We start from the raw sequence: 22,931 nt of genomic DNA, 5'->3' as shown, positions 1-22,931 counted from the left end.
AGTTATGATAAAAGATTAATTAGATACTGAAACTTTAGAGTCAAAAAGAAATATTGTGACTATAATTTTTGCTTGGTAACTGTTTTATTTTATGTAATTTTACTATGTTAAAGTTAAAATCTTCTTTTTATTTAAACAAAAAAGGGGAGATGATGTGGGATTCTTCTCTGTATGCTGTGAGCATGCTTTATTACCATTGGTTAATAAAGAAGCTTCTTTGCCTGTGGCATGGAAAAATATAGCCAGATGGGAAATCTGAACAGAAATATAATGAGAGAGTAGGCAGAGTTAAGCAGATGCCATGTAGCTGCCAAAGGAGGATGCTGGAAACTTATTGGTAAGACACAGCCTCATGGTAGTACAAAGATAAATAGAAATATGTTAATTTAAGACGTAAGAACTAGCTAGAAATATTCCGGAGTCATATTGACCAAGCAGTGTTGTAATTAATACAGTTTCTGTGTGATTATTTGTGTCTGAGCCACTAGAAAACAAATGAGCAGTCTCCAATTGCATTAGTCCATTCTTCTCTTTTCTTAAGGATACTATAACTACTCTGAGAAGAGGTAGCATGTGTTTCAAGGTGTTAGTCTCAGATCTTTACCTAGAAAACTAAGGTATTTAATTTCAGTATCTTCAAAACCAAGAGTAAAGAAAGTCAGCCAATCAGTTCAGTTTACTGTACAGTTATTTCATGACTAGAAGAATGTGTGATAGTTTTCAGTATGAACCAAGTCTTGGTTGGCTCTCAAGATACTGAAGCTAATTTTGTTATAAATGATATTCTGCATCTCTGTCAGTACTAAGCTCCCCTGCCTGTGAATACACATTCATTCAGAACCTCCACAGTGAGAAAAATACAGTGTTTCATCATCCTATAAAGCAAGAACTACCTAATTGCATAGTGAGCTGCATGAAATAAGAATTCCCACCTCTTTACCCAACAATGTACATAGTATTACCCAACTAATACCACACAATATAAAGTAAACTATAGTAACCTTGGTTTATCATGAAGCGTAAAAATGTCTTCTGTCACACTGACAGATTTTAAGATAAAATATATAGCATATCTAAAATATTAATCATTTAGTGGCTTTCAGATCATCTCTCTTTTTGCACAAGGGGCTTGATAATAAGTACATAAAGTGCCCTCTATAGTTCTACCAAAGCAGGGGCTATTGGTGAGCAGAAATGCCCTTGGTAGACCACACAAACAGCCTGAGCACTGGTTCTCTAAGATCTCACCTCAGTCTTTCATCTCGGTTCAATCACTGAGTCGAAGGAAAACTGAATCATTTTCTCCATCTATTCATTTATCCAATCACCATCTATCCATCCATTCACCTATCTTCCATAGATGCCATAAATCTTCTTCCATCCATCTGCTATCCATATATCCATATATACATATACATACATACATACATATATATCCCTGCCATCTGTATATATACTTACCTGCTGTCTATACATCTCTCCACAATCAGTACATCCATCCATCTTTCCTCCCTCAGTATGCATGTGTGTACACCTGTCATCTATTAATCTATACTTACATCCATCTATCTACCTACCCACTATTCACCTAGATATATACAACTCACAGTTCTATCCATCAATTCATCTGCCACTATTCATGTATCTATCATCATCCATCCATCTACAATCTATCCATATATCCATCATCTATCCATCCATTCATCTATCTTTTTATTCAGTAATTTAAACATCTATGACACATAAGACAGAAGGAAATTGCAAGAGATGAAAACTATTCATTTTATCAGGGTTTTTGCTGCCTGAGAACCATAATTGGAAATTACCTGTTTCCAAGTACTCATAGAACAGCCCAAGTTGTCCAAAAGCCTGAAGGTCATGATCTTGCTCCCAGCGACTGTATAGCTTCTCAGAGTGGGTCCGGGTTCTTCGGCGTCTCCACCAATTAAAAACCAGGCTGTTAGAAATGATAGAAGTTGACACTTGAAGAAAGAAGTAAGAGAGCCAGTATGTCAAGTCTGGAAATGGTCAGAAAGAGAGGCTGAGTTCCTTAAACTAGCAAATAGGAGATGAAATACAAATGAAGACATGGTATTGCTTTTGCCACACAGGGAGGTGAGGAGAAGGTAAATGGCTCTGCCTCTCCCTGCTGACAAAAAGAGCACTCACTCAGAGGCAGTCCAGGTGACAGAGCATGTGAAGAAAATGGGCAGGGCCAGGGCAATGGCCAATCTCCACACTACTGCAAAGCTCAGAAAACACTAGCAGAAGTGAGAACTCGGACATAATAGAGAAGGTGCATGAAAGGAAGAGCAGAGGCTTATCTGAGTAAATGCAATAGTACTACAAACACAGGCTAAGGTCCAAACCATACCAGGAGATTATAGTAGTGTAGGAGTGAGCCAAAGTAAAGGTTTGTTGTTTAACAAGCAAATTAACCAACACAATAGACATGCTGGCAGATTTAATGCAAACTTAATAGTGCTTAGTATCAAATACATTCATGAAATCAAGATGGCACAGTGTGAGCAAGCATCCAGCAAGATAAAAATTCCTCATTGGTGTAAAGACATTTGGAATAAAAACTGAAGTGAGAATGCGCATGACCACATTCAAGAGAATAGCATGAACAAAAATAAATAAATGAAATAAAACAACCACTGAGGTTATGAAACACAGAGTGTCACCACTTCACCTGCTAAGTTCTGGGAATGGAAGAAAAAAAATCAAGCAAACACATTCATAAGTTTCTGAAAAGAAAAAGAAAAAAATCTGCCAAAGATAGGAGACCAAATAATACCAGGGTGACCTGACTTTCAAACTCTGCCTTTTTAAGCATTTAAAGCAGTGCCTCCCAGTCAGAGTGATTTTGTAGGGAGGCTTGGCTGTCACAATGTGGAGGTGGTGGCCTTGTTCCACCTCGTGGCGACTTCAAGAATACATATATTTATCCAGCCCTGCAAATGGAAACATGGAGATGCCTCAGCTAAATCAGTTTGAGCAACCTCATGAGATTATTTTTAAAAAAAAACAAAAACATAAGACTATGGTCAGACAAAATATTTTCTACACATAGTCTCAAAACAGAAGAAAACCAAAAAGAGTTGGTAGCTAAAGCTCGTGAAGCATTAATGCAAACAAACAAGGAAAAGCGGTCAGGTAGGAGAGGTTTCAAACAACATGAACAAGCACACTCACCCTGCAAAGGAATCACACCCAGACGGACAGCAGTCCTTTCATGTTAATTACTTAGGCAAATGAAAAATAAGAGTCCAAAGAGGTGGAGTTTATCAAGCAAATGGATCAACAGATAAATAGCATTATCATTCAGACAACTGCATCCACTGTGTACTGAAATGAATAATCATTTATAGATAGCACACATCCAAATTGAAATACAAAGAGAACAAGATAAAACTTTTTTAGGATGGGAGGGCCCACAGAGAGGGGAAGGTGGGGCCTGTCTTCAGTGAGGAGCTTTTCAAAGGTCTACTGGCTGGCTGCCTCTACTTCTGCTCCATTGAAATCAGTTTTGGTACCTATGATCTATTTGGGACTATTTTTGAATAACTGAAGTTTGTTCCAAATTTTATATTTTGGTATGGATGTTTGATTTTTTATACATTTCCTAACATGAAATCTTACTGTTTTTTTTTAAATACTTTTGCAACTAGGCCAAAATAATTTAATTATGTTTGCACAGATCACAGATTTTGACATCTTCATTTCCCCATTACCTATAGAACCAGTTTGTTTCCAATCCCATATTCTTGTCATTAATAAAGTTTTATAGTTAGTTTTAAAATTAAGTGGAGTAATTCCTCTGTTTTAATTTTCTAGTTTCTTGACTTCCCAGCTAACATTTAGAATCTGCTCATCTATACAGGCAACAATGCTGATGTTTCCACTGAAATAAACTATGTGCATGTGTCAGTATAGGGATAATGGATAATTTTTTCTATGTTGTCTCTTCAAACCCAGAAAATCACCATTTTTCTCAAAAAATGTGTCTTCAACTTTTGTAATAAATAGGAAATAAACCCAACCCGACTTCAGACTACTTCTTACACAGTGACAACTCCCAACACAAACTGAGACCTTTTTTATCCTTTCTCTTTTCCTTGGTAGAAATGGTCCTTAAATGTGTAATATCAGCTAGTATTTTAGTTAGTGTATATATGCAATACATTCATTTTGTGCTTTTGGATGAGGGAGCAACTCCTCCCTCATCAAATGACCTAAGTTCTTTAGTATTTCTACGACTACAAAACATAATACAAGAATTATAAAATGAAAAAGCAAAGGTTCAACTTTTAGTCATAGTAACAATTGTATGTAACATCCCAAAGCACAGGCACCATTGCCAAAGAGAGGGAAGAAAGACAGTAAACCCCAGAGGTCAGCAGGACTGTGTGAGGGAGAAACAGTGTCTTGTGAAGATGGTGGGATTGCTGTACTCAGGAACTCATGGCTGTGCCCGTTGCACACAAGATTGAGGCACTCCACATTCCAGCATGGAGAAGTGCGTTGTGTGTGTGTTTGTGGGGGGGGTGATGAACTCCCACCAGTGGATGAGTTGCTATTGATAGCTGATGGCTTCTGGGAGAGGAAGAATAAGTTTTCTTGAAAGCTGAGGCCCCTGGTAGGTTACCACCCTCCAGTAGGTGGCCACACATGCATGAGGACATGCATTGTATAAACTGACTCAGTAGACCACAGCCAAAGAAAAGTGAAAGAAAGACTAGGAAGCGGGAAGGAGGGGGATAGAGAGCAGTGGATGGAGGAGGAGAACTAAAGCATGCATAAAATTCTCAAAGAAATACTCACATTTTATATTAAAAATTTTAAGTTACAAAAGTATGATATGCAGTGTGCAGAATATCCTACTAAAGATCTACTATATTGATTCCCAGTTAAATCTTTATAACTTCACTTGACAGCAGAAATATTCACTTAAATGTGCCACAGGTTTTAAGGCTCACGCCTTTAATCCTAACACTACATGAAGCAGAGGCTGTTGGATCTCTGTGAGTTATTAGTTCCAGGCCTGCCAAGACCATGTGGTGAGACCCTCTCAAAAACACACAAAAAATCCTTTACTGAAACAATGCATTGCAATCAGTAAATATGTACATGCAAGTGAGGAAATCTAAAAATTATCTGTCAATCAAAAATAAAACTAAAGGACAGAACTAAAGAAGAAAAACTTTTCTCTTTTTTAGTTTTGAGACAGATTTTCTGTGTAGTGGGGCTATCCTGGAACTCTGTAGTTCAGGTTGCCCTTGAACTCAGAGATCTGCCTATCTCTGTTTTCCAAGTGTTAGGATTAAAGGCATGCACCACCTCTTGACTGGAAGAAAATCTTTGATGGCCTTGAAATTACTGAATGATCTCTATTACCAGAGGCATTCTGCACTGTTGACTAAACACAAATTGTTCCTGTTTGCTTAGGCATTTTCTGACAAAGATACCATGACCAAAAAAAAAAATCCCATCCATACATACGGTTGACAAGCTTCATAGACGTTACCAAAAATCTGTTTGGCAATCATGATGATAGTTAGTTGGGTTGTCAGCTCTATCAGACAGCCTGCAGGATCACACTATTCAGAAACAAGAGAGAAGAAAACAGAGGAAGAGGAGAAACAGAATTTTGCAGCATCTGGAATGTCAGAAACTCAAGAAGGTATAGTAAGAGGTTATAATATGGTCAGGAGAGGCAATGAGGATATTCCAGAGCCATTCAGTCCACAGACCATGTGGGACTAGTACCACGGTAGCTGCAGCACACCCATTTGTGGACTGTGATGGAAATACAGACTCTGAGTCCTAAAAAATTCTGAATTCTTATGTCCGTGCTAGGATCAAAAGGTGCTATAATATTCAGGTGATCAGTTTGAAAACTACTGGTCATGTCTCATGGACCATAAAAAAGCCCTTTCTTCACTCTTGACCTTTTGCAGGATGCTTTCAAGAAAAAAAACTCTATGTCTTATGAACAGACCATAGACTCTTGGATGGTTAGAGTCAACTGTTACCCTGTTAGAATGAGGTAGAATCATTTGGGCAATGAGCATCTGGATATGCATATGGAGGGTTATTTCTATTACAGTAATTGAAGGGGGAAAACCTGCCCACTGTGGGTGGCATCATTCTCTAGATGGAATCCTGGACTGAGTAAGAGGAGAAAGGGTGCTGAGCAACCACAGGCATTCATTGTTCTTTGATTCCTGACTGTGGATGCCATGGTCCAACTGCTTTGACTTTCCTGCCGTGATGAAACTACACTCTTGAAGTGAGAGGAAATAAGTCCTTTTTCTGATGAGTTTCATTTGCCAGGGTATTTAATCATAGCAACAGAAAACCAAGCAAGACTGGAGCCATGTATGTTCTTGCTCAAAGGGAATGAAAAATCTAACAGATGATCAGACTGATCAGAGGGTGAAGTCAGTGTCTGGACTTCTACAACTTGACAATGACTGAGTTAGTACTAGGGAGAAAGGCAGGTCTTAACTATCTGAGACCATAAATCTGAGCTGGATGAGAGACCTTACCTCTTCGCTTCTCCATAAGTTAAACATGTATGTGTACTTCCCAGGATAGCCCACCAACTTCCCTTTAAAGAAGGCCACGTAAAAGCAAGCTGAGTAATAATTCACAAACTGGAAGAGAAATATCTTCAGAGTGAGACTGCTCTCATACTCCTGGTAAGTTCGAGGAATTTCTGCCAAGAGAAACCACCAGGAATCAATGGACTTTCCCTGAATGCTGTACTTAGAAGTGCATATTTAGGCTTGCCATTTCAAAGTGTGGAGACATGCTCCTCTATCTGACCTCAGCTGACCAATGTTGAAGAGCTGTGCTTTTGTGCTGGCTTCCTGTTGCTCATGTTGTGTTGATCCCATGGCTGGTAGAGTCTAGGAAGCAGTTACTCCATTTCAAGGGTGGGATTTCTCTAGGTATAAGACAGTCTGAATGTGGGGTTTCTACAAAATGGGCAGTGCTCCTTGCCATCACTGCTAAATGCTAACAAAAATCCCATCATGCTTCTGTCTCCTTTCATAATGGTCAAGCTGGAGTGAACCAGGTAAGCTTATGTCGAGAACTATGTCCAGAGCTGAGATGGTTCCTGACTACATTCTACTTTCTTCTCATCAACTAAACTGTGCCTACTAATGCTGGTAGAGATAATATATGCTTTCTTTCTCCTTAATTAAAATGCAGTTATGGTTTCCAATGCAACAAAATCTAAAGATTAAAAAATATTAATTTCTCCCCAAAGCCTAGACCATTTTGGGGAGTGCTAAGAGTAAGGGAATACACTTCCTATCAGGAGTCAGTGACTTCCCCATAGAACAGCTCATCCAGACAACTCCCATGATACTTTCAGGAGAACAAAATCTTCTAAGACACAGATAACTTCCATTTTGCTGAAGCTCACTTGAATTTATTAAAAACATCTCAGGTAGGAGTTTGGGAACAATTTTCACTGAATAGAGCCGTAATTTTTTATGTCCTTTAAAACACTTTACCCAGAGAAAAAGTAAACTTGACTGAGAATTCAAAATCTGAAGATGATGTAAGGGCTGCTTCCAGGCAGTGCTTGCTTGGTGCTTGCCTTTGTGTGGAGCCGTGAGATGCGATGCCTCTTTCTGTTAGATAAGTGGCTAGCCTTGTCCCTCTCTAACTTGTTCAAGGTGGGAGCAGAAGCACACATGTTCTTTGCAGTGTTCCTTGCTCAAGTCTTTTACCCTTGATCCCAGCACTTCTCACTCGGGAGAAATTTAAAAACTTTAGCAAGAAAATAATCTGGGTTGTAACAGATGCTACATAGACAGAGAGGCACCATATTCTAGGGCTATGCAGGAGGAACTGCTGCTGTGTTTGTTTTTGTTATTCTTTTCTATTTTAGAATGATTTCTAGAAGCAAATGTCTTCCAAGAAGAAAATATGTAAAACCAGATTATCCCACGTTTTTAGTAAGGTGTGGATTTTGATCAGGATTCAGCTAACTCCACCCAGGGAATGTTGAGATAAGAGCCCTCAAAATGGCCCAAGGTGTCCTGACTCTTACAGTTTTTCTTGCTTCCATTGTGAAATGACTGAATATGGATCTTAAGGAATTAAAAAGCAAGTGTGGATCTACTCAGAGAACAAAACAACCTGAAAATTGTGCTCTTCAGTTGCCAGTTCCTGAGAGAAGCTCCAAAGATGGATGTGCAGTGTTGGCTAAAACCTGTGTTTAAATCACTCTCAGAATTTGGCCAGCTTACCCATTTTTGTAATCCAGGCAGATATCTTCTCATAGAAAAAATTCAAGATCAAGATGACAATGCAGTTCAGGCATGATCCAGAGAGAGAGGTGGCCAGCTGGGGGGTGAGGTAGCTCTTCACATTCTGCAGGGTGGCTTCACTTTCCATGAAGCTGGCAAAAGTGGCAAAGACTGACAGGCGATACACGATGACGGACACCATGCTGCTGAGGAGGAGAGCCATCTGAGGGGAAAACCGAGAGCCACTGGATGCGCTGTTTTCCCATTTTGTTATACTGCTCAGCAGCTGCTGCTTAGGCACAGCATCTGCTCTTACCACAGAAGCATCAGATAAGATACCACAAGGTAAAAAAACTGGAAAAAAAATCATTTGATTGCTATGAGTTGAACATGAACTAGGGAAAACCATTATCGCCTGGGATGGAAAACATTGTCAACTTAGCAGGAGACTCATCTGCAAGTGAGTTATCTAAATTAGGTTAATTGAGATGGAGATCCATCTCAACTGGGAGTGATGCCACTCCTTGTGCCTGGGATCTGGACAGGATGAAAGGAGAAATTGAATTGAGGACTGGCATTCCTCTCTCTCTCTCTCTCTCTCTCTCTCTCTGCTTTGTGATTCTCAATCAATGTAGCCAGCTGCTTCAGTCTCCCATTGCCACACATTCTTCGCCACAACGGGCTATGTCCTTGAGCTCTGAACCAATTAACCCTTTTCAATTGATTCTTGACAGTTATTTCATCATAGCAATATGAGTGGTGACTATTATATTCAATGTTTAAATTCATTTCTCAGTGTTTACAAATGACAGCCATATTTCTGAATCCTACCCGTGTCTGGGTATGCTTTGGTGAGGCTCTTGAGATAACTTTATCATCTATCATTTATCCTCTGCCTGTCTATCTACCTGATTGTTTGTCTATTTGTCTATTATCTACTAACCCTTCTTCTTCTCTATTTATCTATCTATTTATTTATCTATCTTTCATCTATCAATCTATTTATCTTCCATCTATCTATCAATCTATATATCTTTCATCTATCTATCTATCTATCTAGAAAAAGCTATCAATATAGATTAATTTTTAATGTTATAAAGAAAATAAAATATAGGCCTGAACCAGAGACTATGTGACCACAAATGAAACCTCCTTCGGGAAAAATTTGACCAAACATAATTGAGGATTTCATTGTGTAGTTTCCACATCAATTTTGTATACATTGTATATTGTAAAGCACTGTGGCTCTATATCGATTCAATGACTGGAAAACTTTATTCTAAATTTGAGGAAGCAAATTAAATTGAGTGATAAGTGATAAGAAAATGGAAACAGAAAAGCAATTCTGGGACTGTGCTTTCAGGTTCCTTTCTCAGAACTGATCCCAACGTGGCTACTTCTCTCCCTTTTATTCATTTTTGCTTCTACAAGTTGTTCTGTAAGGTAAGAAAATACACCCCAACTAATTTTTCAAGATATAAGAAATATTTTAATAAGAGCCGTTAAAAAGTACAGTATACACACACATAGACTCACGCACACATACACACACAGACACACTCACACACAAACACATAGACACATGCACATACACAGACATACGCATACACACACACACACATTGGAGAGAGTTAAACCACTGTCTAAAATAGTTAATTTGTTTACACCTCAATATCACATTCTCTCAGAAGCCAATACCGCCATCTCACTTCCCAAAATTAAAATCCAACTGTGACCAGTATACAGATTTAGAAAGGAAAGGAACAAAAAGTCATGGTGGTGGATAAACATATTAGCTATAGATACAGAGAGGAATGTCTCCCCTCATATATCTGTCTTCCTCAGATTTGAGTCTGTGTCTCAACAAGGAAAAAGTGGTAATAGTTCATTTTGTCATATGCACAGATACTTTCAGGAAATGAGTGATGCTGACAACATTAACCAAAGACTGCAATGATAAGTATGACATTCTGCTTTGGTGCCAGGTGTCAGTCAATGATACAGACAGGAACAAGCTGGGAAGTCAGGACTCTCCCACACATCTATCTACAAACTTCTGTCTTGGGGAAGAAATTCTATGTAAATTCCGTCCTGTTTGTATAAGAGGCGTAGTCAATATAGCAAGAATGGGGCATTGCAGGAATGATCCAAGAGCTGATGCAGACAGAGTTAAGGAGATACTGTGGTTCATACAGAATTGTGTCCTAAAGAAATGGTGAAAGTTTCCTAAATGGTGCTTACCCCGAAGATCACTGTGGTCCCTGACACAAAGTACCATGGGATGCGATGGCACCGTGGCATGTGTGGCTCCATCTCCTGCAATATTGGAGAAATAACAAAGTCACACTTTGGCCTCAGAGTTGGGACTCCAAATGACAGTAGAAAAATCAAAATGTTTCTCATTATATAGCCCATGGAAAGTAATTTCTTCTCGAAGAGAAGGCCACCAGAACCCGAAGTGACATTCAACATGAGGTGAGAGACTTGATTGATGCAACCTGCTTCCTAAGTGCTGGGTGGCCGTGGACTCCAGGGCCTGACAGAGACTAGACAGAGTCTAAACCTCACCACTGATATATGACAAGGTACAATTTCATTCCATCTGGCATGTTTTCTACTTGCTTTAGAGCACACGAGTCCCTGGGTCATTACCCCAAACGCAGCAGGTCATGCTCTTCTACCCCAGTCTTCACAGCCTTGAATACATAAGATATTAAGTGGATCCACTGACATTCTGAGCTATGGTCAGACATGTACTTTATCTACAAAGGTTGCTACAAAGTGAAGAAGAGGTGCCAGGAAACAAGCAAACCACAGAATTGTACAAAATATAAGATTCCGCATTTATAGATTTTCAAGTTAAACCAAGAGTTACAGAATGTTCCCTGGACTGAGAAGCCTTCTAAGAGCTCTTTGGAGATGCAGGCTGTGCACACATGTGTGCACATAGGATTCTTTGCACTATATCCCTGTGTGCACTTAATGCATGTGTGCTACTGTGTGCTAGTGACCATTGCGTGTGTATGTTTGTATCTGGACACATGTGTCATTGATGCAGACCCACTCGTGAAAGTTCTCATTGTGCTTAAACAATAAAAACTATTGCCAGAAATGAAAAAATTTCTGTCTTCTTCATTTCAATTCTGTCAGAGCTAAATGAATTGAATGACTCAGAAAGAATCTATACATACTTGCCATGAAATTAAAAGGTAAACACTCAATCCATCTTTTATTTCGTTATTTTTTGATGAAACCAGATAGCATGGGCATGCCTCTGTTGTCTTTTCATACTATGAAATAGGAACAAACAAATGAGTGCCCATAGTGTCATTATTTTTTCCTAACACCCGTTGCGGTTTAAGTGAGAAATGTCCCCAGTAGGCCCTTAATTTGAATACATATTCTCCAGCTGGTGTCACTGTTTAGGGAAGTTATGGAAGCTTTAGGGAGTGTAGCCATGCTGGAGGAAGCACATCACTGTGAGAGGGCTTTGAGCATCTGTAGGCTAGCCATGCTCTCCCTCTCCCATGTGGATGACAGTGATTCTTGGTTTCCTGCTTCAGCTGCTGAACATTTCCTGACCTTAAGGATTCTCTCTTTGTAATCTAAGCAGAAACTACAAGTTCCTTTTGTCTGTGGTCTTTTGACATAGGAACAAGAAAAAGTGACCCACACGACACCCAGGTTAACTAGGAGTTACACATGCTGAACATTTGCATGACATTTCAGTCATAATTAAGAGATATTTGGCTCATCCCTAAACTGTGACAAGAATCTTGAGAGTGGTACTGCTAGGGTGCCTTCAAGGACGGATGGGCTTCTACAGAAGACAGGGACCTTGAGGCAGAACACACTGCCTTCCACACAGCACACAATGGCTCCCAACCTATGAAGCTAATAAAGCAGATTTCACTTTTAAATGAGAATATGGAGGTTCCAAGATGCCTTAGTCAAGAACAGACAGATTGATGGTTAAAGATTTGAAAATTTTGACACTTCTCACTTTCAATGCAGTGTCATTCCCAGGCAATCAGTGTAAAAGTATCACGGGAAGATAAATTTGCTCAAATAAAATCCTCTCTCATAAATCCACTGTCTTAACACAAATGCCCTTTAACCTATTAACTCATTTACACACACACTGGCCTCCATTTCACCTTCTCTCATCTAGTAGCAAAACTCGCACATTTCACACTGTGATGCATTGGATTTGCTTTAGAAATAATTCAGTGACAGCAGGTGTGAGGATACATGTGAGAAAAATTCTGTTTCTGGAGTGCAAATGCAATGCTGAGTAGTACTTCCACCTATGGGTTTAACTATAGCTTTCTATTTGTAAATAGGTTTGAACTTTTTCAGATATATGACTATGTATACATGATAAGAAATAGAAATTTTGTGAATTAACTTGCATATAGATGAAACATGACTATCCCAGGGCAGCCGGTAGCAGAGGGTCCCCGGAAGCAAAGTCCCACTCCATAGCTACTGTACCTTTGTCACAGGATTCATTTTCTTCCGTTTACACATGGCTTCAAACTCGGGCCGCAGCTGGAGCTGCTGTTGCTCTTCTTCAAAGTCCACCAGATCCCACTCATACTCGAGCCTGGCTTGTCGCTGTTTCCAAAACTCCAGAAACAGTGTGACTACAGTAGAAGAAACATCAGGATGGAGTCATCAAAAGATGGTCAAACAAAAATTTGACAAATAAAAGCTACAAGCCAGCAACCCTAGGAGCAGGAGGGGCACCTTGCAGTGGAGTGGCCCTGCTGCTTGAGCAGAGGACCTGAGTTCAGTACCCAGCATCCACATCTGGGGCGGGGGGGGTCACAACCACCTTTACCCCAGATTAAGGCGATCCAATGCCCTCTTTCCTCATTGGGCACTGGATGTGCACATATGGCATGCGCATGCATGTGCATGTGGGCACATATAATGGAAACCGATAAGAATAAATCTTAAAAAAGGAAATGTTCATGTCTGTTTTCAATCATTTTGTTTGCAAAGCACTTCACATGTTGTCAGTTGGAAATGCTGAGATCATGTTTGTTGGTCCAATATCGAATACCAAAAACACTTGTGATCAAATAACTGTAAATCAAAACTATAATGGAAAGACATCCAATCCATCAAACGGCATCTCCAGTGTTAAAAACTAAAATCAGAATGTGTTTAAAAGTTCGATATATATAAATATAAGTCATATAAAAATGTAGTAAAGCTTTTAAGTTGTATATACAATTTTTTCCCCGCAAATTCACGTGTTAAGTTTTATTCTTATAAGGTTGTTATATAAATATATAAAGATACTTGTTTTAGAAGGTGGGTAGAGTGCTGGCCTAGAAACTGTTCCAGGGTTCCATTCCCAGCAACACCTATATTCTGTGTCCCAGTACACACTACTAATCCTAGAATTTAGAAGGCAAAGGCAGGAGATAAAAGTCAACCTCAGCTACACAGAGAATTCAGCACTTTATGAGATCTTATCTCAAAAAAGAAAATATTATTCCAGAGCTATTTCTGGTGGCCAAAGAAAACAAGCAAACAAATAGGCAGTTACACAAATTACACAGCAGATTAGACAAAATATGATAAATTCATGAATGGTCATAACACAAAAGAAAAAAACAACAAAGTTGGAGGAGACTTTGTACTCACCCCAGATCCCCATGAAGAGTGCAAAGAACACCGTTGACTCATTATCAAACAGATGGGAGAACTGTAAAGGCAACACCATCATAAAACCCTCTTAATATGAAAGACGTCAGCACAGGAAGGAAAGGCCAGTCTCCGTCCCACCCCACGGCACACTTACCTTCGAATGCAGGCACGTGGTGTTGAGTCTCCAGTAATCACAGACTCCATCACAAAGTGGACACATGATCATTTGACCTCCGATGTTAGGGTCACAGATTTCAGTGCTGTCCAGAGAAGTCAGATAAAAAGCAATGCAGTTTGGAGTGAAACATCCAAGCAATTCTCACCAGATGAACTGTTCAGTGAGCATCCACTCACAACAAAAGTGGGAACAAAGCAAAGGCTTCTATAGTGGTGGAAGTCATAGTCTAGGGAACAGACTCCTTAGGCTAGAAATGCAATCTGACCTTGAAGACCCGAACAGGATTGAGTCAGACAATGTCTAGGATGGATGCGGAATGAGGCGTCATGTGGTCCCACACTAACGGAAGAGCTATGGACAATTGATGGCTGGTGCTGGGGAATCGAGAGTGAGGCTGCATGCTCCAGAACATAATCCTCCATGCATGCACGTGAGGTCAACACGTTTTTAAAACAAACACAGGAAATTGGGAAGGAAAACACCGAGGAGGAATTGAGCAGGCGGAGGTGGGTTTGATCAAAACACTTTGTATGCGTTATGAAATTCTCCAACAAGGAAAAGAATAATGAGGATAAAATAAGTGAAATTAAAGCCAAAACAACAGCAAAAGGCAGTTTCCATAAAGCCCTTGACACGTAGAAGCACTACACATGAGTCTGCTTTGAAAATATGTCTGTGGTCATAGGAAGCATTTTGAGGTAAATGTGGGGAAATAAAGAGGCTCCAGCAGCTTAGGCCTAGGCAGTCTCTATCTGTGCCAGTCTCTTGTGCTCACCTAGTTTGGTTATTTTCCATTGATAACAAACCATAGATGAAGCAGGCTAAGCCAACCAGAGCCGCAATCAACAGCATTTCTGTGTAATACCCGAGAAACACAAAATAGATGCCGATCTTTTCTCCATAATAATTCCTGTGAACGAGAGACAGAATCAGAGGCTGGAAGAAAACTGTGGGCCAAGTGCCCTGGCTCCACTCTGGCAGGCAAGTTTATAGTGGTAAAGATGAAAAGAAATAGCCCATGGATGAAGGAAGCCATTAGGATAGGATCTAAATTTTTAATAATATCATATTAAGAACTCACACATCTTAAAGCCTCCATGTGTTTAAAGTACATTATTATATAGTAAACAAATATATATTAAGTTATTAAAGAAATGCAACCTGTAGCAATTGACAAATTAAAGAGACAGACATCGTCTGCCCGATTGCCTTGTTCCTTTCTACAGTGGAACTGGGTGTTCTGATGGCACTCGGGCCTAACTGCAACAGAGTGGAGGAGTTGACAGTGTTGTTCCGACACCTGCTTGGACTCAGGGCCAGGTTTAGCTGAGCACACTCTCAGAGACCTGCAGACAAGCCCTCCCCTCCTAGAGAACTCATCACCAGGCTACAACCTCCCACAGGATTGACTGCCCTCAGGGACTGAAAGTTTGCTACTTAATACTTCTGAGAACTACAGATGGTGACTGAGGGACATAGCTCTTACCTCCCATGGAGACCATTTTAAGCAGATTTTAAATAGATTTCACATGCCCCACATTAATTCTTCAGCTTTTGAAACCTTTCTAATTAAATAGGTGTCTCTGTGTGTACTGTGTTTTCTTTTCAGTGCTGGTAAACATTTTTGCAGTTTTGCTTTCATTTTTTTTCCCACAATGTTGTCTGTCACAGTCCCTAGGCAATCAGCTGTTGACACTTCCCCACAGTAAATGTCAATGACCCTGCTACATCTCTCTGAGATTTTACTAATGAATAAAGCAATTTCTCTAATACTACACAACATCAAGATCATCAAAAAGACACTAATATTCTTTTCTCTTTTTCTTTCTGTCTTTCCTTTTTGAGACAGTCTCATGCTGTTTCTCTAAGTGTCTGTGCTGCTGGGGTTATACTGAGGAAGTGGTTCTCTGTGCCAATGCATTCAGGTGTGCGTCCCACTTTCTCTTCTATAAGGTTCAGTGTGGCTGATTTATGTTGAGGTCTTTGATCTCTTTGGACTTGAGTTTTGTGCATGGTGATAGATATGGGTCTATTTTCATTCTTCTACATGTTGATATCAAGTTATGCCAGCACCACTTGTTAAATATGCTTTCTTTTTTCCATTTGATATATTTTGCTTCTTCATCAAAGATCAGGTGTTCGAAGATGTGTGGATTGGTATCTGGGGTCTTCCATTCAGTTCCATTAGTTCTCCTGTCTGTTCTTATGTCAATACCGAGCTGTTTTCAGAATGGTAGCTCTGTAGTAGAGTTTGAAGTCAGGGATTGTGATGCCTCCAGAAGTTTTTTTTTATTGTACAGAATTGTTTTGGCTATCCTTAGTCTTTTGATTTTCCATGTGAAGTTGAGTACTGTTCTTTCAAGGTCTTTGAAGAATTTTGCTGGGATTTTGATGGGCATTGCGTTGAATCGGTAGATTGCTTTTGGTAAAATTGCTATTTTTACTATGTTAATTTGCCTACCCAAAACCATGAGAGATCTTTCCATTTTCTGGTGTCTTCTTCAATTTCTTTCTTCATAGATTTAAAGTTCTTGTCATACAAGTCTTCCACTTGTTTGGTTAGAGTTATTCTGAGATATTTTATGCTATTTGTGGCTATTGTGAAGGGTGTTGATTCTCTGATTTCTTCCCCAGACCTTTTATCATCTGGGTACAGGAGGGCTACTGTTTTTTTTTTTTTTGAGTTAATCTTGTATCCTGCTACATTGCTGAAAGTGTTTATGAGTTATAGAAGTTCCTTGGTAGAATTTTTTGGATCACTTATGTAAACTATCATATCATCAGCAAACAGTAAGTGTTTGACTTCTTTTTTGGTTTGTATCCCCTTGATCTCCTTTTGGTTGTTATTGCTCTAGCTAGGACCTCAAGAACTATATTGAATAGATGTGGAGAGAGTGGACAAACTTGTCTTGTTCTTGATTTCAGTGAAATCTCTGTGAGTTTCTCTCCATTTAGTTTGATGGTGGCTGTTGGCATGCTGCATATTGCCTTAATTATGTTTAGGTATGTTCCTTGTATCCCTGTTTTCTCCAAGACCTTTATCATGAAGGGATGCTGTATTTTGTCAAAAGCTTTTCCAGCATCTAATGAGATGATCATGTGGTTTTTATTTTTCAGTTTGTTTATATGGTGGATTATGCTGACAGATTTTTGTATGTTGAACCATCTCTGTGTCTCTGGAATGAATCCGACTTGATCATGATGGATGATGGTTGTGATGTGTTAATGGATTCGATTTGCCAATATTTTATTTAGTATTTTTGCATCAATGTTCATGAGTGAGATTGGTCTTGACAATGTCTTTATGTGGTTTGGGTATCAGGGTAGTTGTAGTCTCATAAAAATAGTTTGGCAATGTTCCTTCTGTTTCTATTGTGTGGAACAATTTGAGGAGCATTGGTATTAGTTCTTTGAAAATTTTGTAGAATTCTGAGCTGATTGATACCTCTAGTGTCACATGTCACTGTAGTATGGTTTCCATTGCAAAGAATGTGTAGCCATTAGTCGCTGTGTTTAAGATGTGTCACTCAGCTTCTATTCTAAGTCTGTAAGAACAAATAAGAATTTCTTGGGACTTTGTTTTGTTTTTAGCCTTTGAGTAAAAATGACTACCTAACTGATAAACACATTTATGATTATCTTCATTATAATCTTGTTAGTAAAGCCATCAAGTTGAACTTTGGCTCTGCTTTTTCAAGTGGTAAGTTTTATGACCATTATTCCCCCCTTTAAAAAAAACATTGATTGTTTCATATATTTATCTGTTTAAAAGTAAAATTTAAAATAAAATAATTGGGTTTGTTGTTGAAGTGGAAAAAAAGAATTCTGAGCTGAAATCATCTGGTCACGGGCTTTTTTGGTTGGGAGACTTTTGATGACTATTTCTTCAGCAGTTATAGGTCTGTTTAATTTGCTTGTCTTGTCTTCATGAAATTTTGGTAAGTGATATTTATCCAGAAAGTTGTCCATTTCCTTTAAGTTTTCCAGTTTTGTGCAGTACAGGTTTTCAAAATATGACCTGGTGATTCTCTGTATTTCCTCAGTGTCTGTTGTTAAGTCCCCCTTTTCATTTCTGATTCTGTTAATTTGGATATTCTCTCTCTGCCTTTTGGTTACTTTAGATAAAGTTTTGTCTATTTTGTTGATTTTCTCAAAAAATCAACTCTTTGTCTCATTGATTCTTTGTATTGTTTTCTTTGTTTCTGTTTTGTTGATTTCATCTCTCAACTTGATTATTTCCTGCCATCTAGTTCTCTTAGGTGAGTTTGCTTCTTTTTCTTCTAAAGTTTTCAAATGTTCTGTTAATTCACTAGTGTGGGATTTTTCTAGCTTCTTTATGTAGGCATTTAGTGCTATGAACTTGCCTGTTAACACTGCTTTCATTGTGTCCCATAAATTTGGGTATGTTGTGTGATCATTTTCATTGAATTTTAGGAAGTCTTTAATTTCCCCCTTTATTTCTTACATGACCCATTGATGACTCAGGTGAGCATTGTTTAATTTTCCTGTGTTTGTGGGTTTTCTGGAATTATTATTGCTGTTGACTTCTAGTTTTAGACCATGGTGAGCTGATAAGGTACATTGGGTTATTCCATTTTTTTTTTTGTATTTGTTGAGGTTTGTTTTGTTACCAAGTATGTGGTCAATTTTTTTTTTTGAGAAAGTTCCATGAGGTGCTGAGAAGAAGGTATATTCTTTTCTGTTTGGATGGAATATTCTATACATGTCAAAGTCCATTTGAGTGTTAACATCTGTTAATTCAATTATTTCTCTGTTCATTTTTTGTCTGACTGACCTGTCCAGTGGTGTGAGGGGAGTGTTGAAGTCTCCCACTATTAGTGTGTGGGGTTAAATATATGATTTAAGCTTTAGAAGTGTTTCTTTGACATATGAGGGTGCTCTTATATTTTTGGCATAGATGTTCAGTGTTGAAATTTCTTCTTGATGTATTTTTTCTGTGACTTATATGAAATGACCTTCTTTATCTCCTTTAAAAGACTGATTTTAGCTTGAAGTCTATTTGTTAGATATTAGGATAGCTGCACCCGCTTGTTTGTTAGGTTCATTTGATTGGTATAGTTTTTCCCAACCCGTTACTCTGAGAAGATGCCTGTCTTTGAGGTTGAGATGGATTTCTTGTATGCAGAAGAAGAATGGATTCTGTTTTCGTATCCAGTCTGTTAGGCTGTGCCTTTTTATAGGTGAATTGCATCCATTTACATTATGGGATATTAATAACCAGTGGTTGCTATCTCCTGTTAATTTAGTTTTCATCATTGGTGATGTCAATTTGTGCATTTTTTTCTTCTTCTTCAGGATTTGCTCTAATGAGATCACCAATTGTCTGTGTTTTTGTTGGTGTAGTCATCTTCCTTGATTTGGAGTTTTTCTTCTAGAATTATGTGTAGGACTGGGTTTGTAGCTAGGTATTGGTGAAATCAAGATTTGTCATGGAATATCTTTTTTTGTCCTTCTATGGTAATTGACAGTTTTTCTGGGTATAGTAGTCTTGGCTGGCATTGGTAGTCTCTTAATGCCTGCATAATGCTTGACCATGACCTTCTGGCTTTCATTGTCTCCAATGAGAAGTCAGGTGTAATTTTGATAGGTCTATCTTTATATGTTACTTGGCCTTTTTCCTTTGCAGCTCTTAATATTCTTTCTTTACTATGAATGTTTAGTGTGTTGGTTATAATATGGCAAGATTGGTGTTCTGTAAGCTTCTTGTATCTTCATAGGCATAACTTTCTTTAGGTAGGGAACGTTTTCTTTTATGACTTTGTTAAATAAATTTTCTGTGCCTTATGTTGAACTTCTCCTTCTTCTATACCTATTATTCTAAGATTTGTTCTTTTCATGTTGTCCCATATTTCATGGATATTTTGGGTAAAGCTTTTGTTAGATTTAATGTTTTCATTAACTGATGAGTCTATTTGCTCTATTGTATCTTCAACACTTGAGAATCTCTCTTCCATCCCCTATATTCTGCTGTTCGTGCTTGTATTTGTGGTTCCTGATCTTTTTCTCATTATTTCTGTTTCTATAATCCCTTTGGCTTGTGTTTTCTTTTTTGTTTCTATTTCAATTTTCAAGTCCTGGATAGTTTCTTTTATATGTTTGATTTCTTTTTCTTGGTTTTCTTTAAGTGGTTTGTTGATACCTTCAATTTTTTGTTTGTCTTTTCCTCCATTTCTTTAAGGGAATTCTGCTTTTCATCTTTAAGAATTTCAAACATTATATTGAAATTATATTTTAGGTCATTTTCTTCTGGTTCATCCATATTTCGTTGATCATGTCTTGCTGTTTTAGGGTCTTTTTTAAAAAGAATTATTTATTTATTATGGATACAACATTCTGCCTCCATGTATGCCTGCACGCCAGAGGAGGGCACCAGATCTCATTAGAGGTGGTTGTGAGTCACTATGTGATTGCTGGGAACTGAACTCAGGTCAGGACCTCTGGAAGAGCAGCCAATGCTCTTAACCACTGAGCCATCTCTCCCGCCCTCTCTGTTTTAGGGTCTTTAGTTTTTACTGGCATTGTGTTTCTCTTTGTGGTGTGGCATGTGATCTTACCTTTTCTACTCATCTTTTCCTCTAATAGGTGTGGTTGGGACTGTCTGAGATTCTGTTGAATAATCTTCTAAATGCCAGTGAATCCAAAGCTCAGATGGTTGTGCCTCGTAATATAGTTAGTGTCACAATTCTAGTTACCTCATTGGTTACTCCTATTCCTGGAGATAGCTCAGCACTCCTGTGCTTTGCTCTGCTTCCTTGGAGTTTGCTGTCTCAGGCTTACTTTAGCCTAGGTTGCTGGCTTTGATATGTTTCTGTAAATCCTGGTCTGGATCCCTTCCTGCAGAAGACCCTGGCTTAGAGTTGGACCTGTTGTGGTGGAGATCACTGACTCTGGATCTGATTGCTGGCTCAGTCCTGATCTGCCAGTGTTCTGGGACTGGCTAGGCTCCTGGGTCTGGATTTGTTCCTGGCTTCTGCTCCTGGTGGAGTTTGTTTCCTCAGTCCCACTCCTGTGGAATTTGTTGCCCAAGGTAGAGTTCCTTGCCTCAGGGCAACTTTGGCCTAGGTTACTGGTTTTAACCTGTATCTGTAAATCCTGGGCTGGGTTCCCTCCTGCGGAAGTCCCTTGGTTGGAGTTGGACCTGGAAAGGTTTCTGGTTCCTGTTTTGGAGGTCCCAGGCTTGGGTGCTCCGAGACCCACAGAGGACATGCTTACTTCTTCAGACGTCCCAGACTCATGCTCAGACCTGCAGAGGTTCCAGGTTTTTGCTTATTCCCTTTGATGTCCCAGACCAATGCCCTAACTCACAGAGGTTCTGGCTCAGACCTTCTCTCTCTGAGGTCCCAGACTCAAACCTGGCCCTACTGAGATCTCTGGTTCCTGCCTATTCCTTTGGAGGACCCAGGTTCTCTCCTAAGTGTTTTATTTTTGAACATATTCTATTTGATCTGCTTTTGCCTTATTAATGTTTGCAGAATGCTGGGTTCACGGGGGTCATGCATAGATGGGGACAGACCACAAAAGTCGAGTAAATCAGGAACAAACTTCATTCCAGGAAAAAAAAGTATAAAAACTTTGTGGAGCACCAAAGCTTGTCAGCTAGCTGAGACCACAGCCAGAGACATGGGTTCTGTAACTGTGGCCAATATGGTTCCTGACCCCCCATTCTTATAACAAGAGGCAAGCCTTAGGTATAAACAAAGGAATTTTTACAATCTTGAAGTGAAAGTTAGATATAAATTGCCCTTCTTTCCAATTTCCAGTAACAGAGTTTTTTAGTTAGACTAGTGCTTGTATTTTAGGTTTGTTTTTCCCTGGCACTCCCTGATGGTGTTTACCAAAGCTCTACACTCCCCGTAATGCTGCCAGTCTCATTTAGCAGGGACAATGCATAACTGAAAAGTCACATATACCCCAACCTCTAAAGGTTAACTCAGCTCATATCCATCATTGATCATGGTTGGCCAGGGTGTTATCTTAGGGACAGTTCTCAGTTTGCAGAGGGATGTTTTCGTCTTGTAAACAAAGCAGCCAGTTATAAAATGAAACAATCCACTGCTGACAATTCATCCTTAAGCTGCTGAGAAGGCTGTTGGTAGTTTGTTCTTGTTTTTAGGATTACAAATTTAATGTCTTTCTTCCTACATTCTAATTTTTGGTACCTATATTTTTATATTCTTTTTCCTAAACTTCACAGAGTCCATCTTAGGAGATACAGTTGCTACATACACAAGAATTCTTAGGAATTTATGAGAAAACTGGATATCTTGAAAACCTCAGATTTTGCCTGTTTTTCTTTTTTTTGTAATCTCTTTTTCCTTTATTGCAAATAGATGTTTTCCATATAGTATATTTTGATTATGGTTCTCTTCTCCCAACTCCTTCCAGATCCTCCCTACCTCCCTACGCACCTAAATGCACATCTTTCCATGTTCTCTCTCTCTCTCAGAATATAAACAGGCATCTAAATAATAATAAAATAAAAACAAACAATCCAGAATAGTACAAAACAGACAGGGAAAAAAAGCCACAGGAAAAGCATAAGAGACACCTACAGACATTGACAAACATACAGAATATTAATAAAAACAGATTCAGAAACCATAACATATCAACAAAAAACCTGTACAGTAAAAATAAATAAATAAACAAACAGTAAAAATTGCTGTCAAAACACTGCAGAACTGAAACCCTCCCAAAACACGTAGAACTCATTTTTTTTGACTTGGCTACTGACTGCCAAGCCTGGGGCCTGCCCTTAAGTATGGTTTGTAAACCCAGTGAAACTCTTCCAGAAGAAA

At 38.9% G+C, this 22,931-nt stretch overlaps 1 protein-coding gene across 3 annotated transcripts in view; it reads right to left on the bottom strand.

The window, feature by feature from the left end:
* Nucleotides 1-22,931, bottom strand: part of Ano5 (anoctamin 5) — a 90,101-nt gene that overhangs the window by 16,189 nt on the left and 50,981 nt on the right. For all 3 annotated transcript variants that reach the window (XM_085682701.2, XM_048442429.3, XM_048442447.3), the window contains 9 exons: nucleotides 14,888-15,022; nucleotides 14,089-14,194; nucleotides 13,932-13,992; nucleotides 12,768-12,919; nucleotides 10,515-10,589; nucleotides 8,274-8,496; nucleotides 6,555-6,724; nucleotides 5,506-5,603; nucleotides 1,827-1,957 (listed from right to left, as the gene is read on the bottom strand). In XM_085682701.2, coding sequence (XP_085538827.2) covers nucleotides 1,827-1,957; nucleotides 5,506-5,603; nucleotides 6,555-6,724; nucleotides 8,274-8,496; nucleotides 10,515-10,589; nucleotides 12,768-12,919; nucleotides 13,932-13,992; nucleotides 14,089-14,194; nucleotides 14,888-15,022 — 1,151 coding nt within the window. The remainder of the gene's footprint in view (nucleotides 1-1,826; nucleotides 1,958-5,505; nucleotides 5,604-6,554; nucleotides 6,725-8,273; nucleotides 8,497-10,514; nucleotides 10,590-12,767; nucleotides 12,920-13,931; nucleotides 13,993-14,088; nucleotides 14,195-14,887; nucleotides 15,023-22,931) is intronic.

Source organism: Myodes glareolus, chromosome 24, assembly GCF_982192425.1.
Source record: "Myodes glareolus chromosome 24, mMyoGla1.1, whole genome shotgun sequence".
Taxonomy (NCBI): domain Eukaryota; kingdom Metazoa; phylum Chordata; class Mammalia; order Rodentia; family Cricetidae; genus Myodes; species Myodes glareolus.
This window is presented reverse-complemented; position numbering and strand designations above follow the sequence as displayed.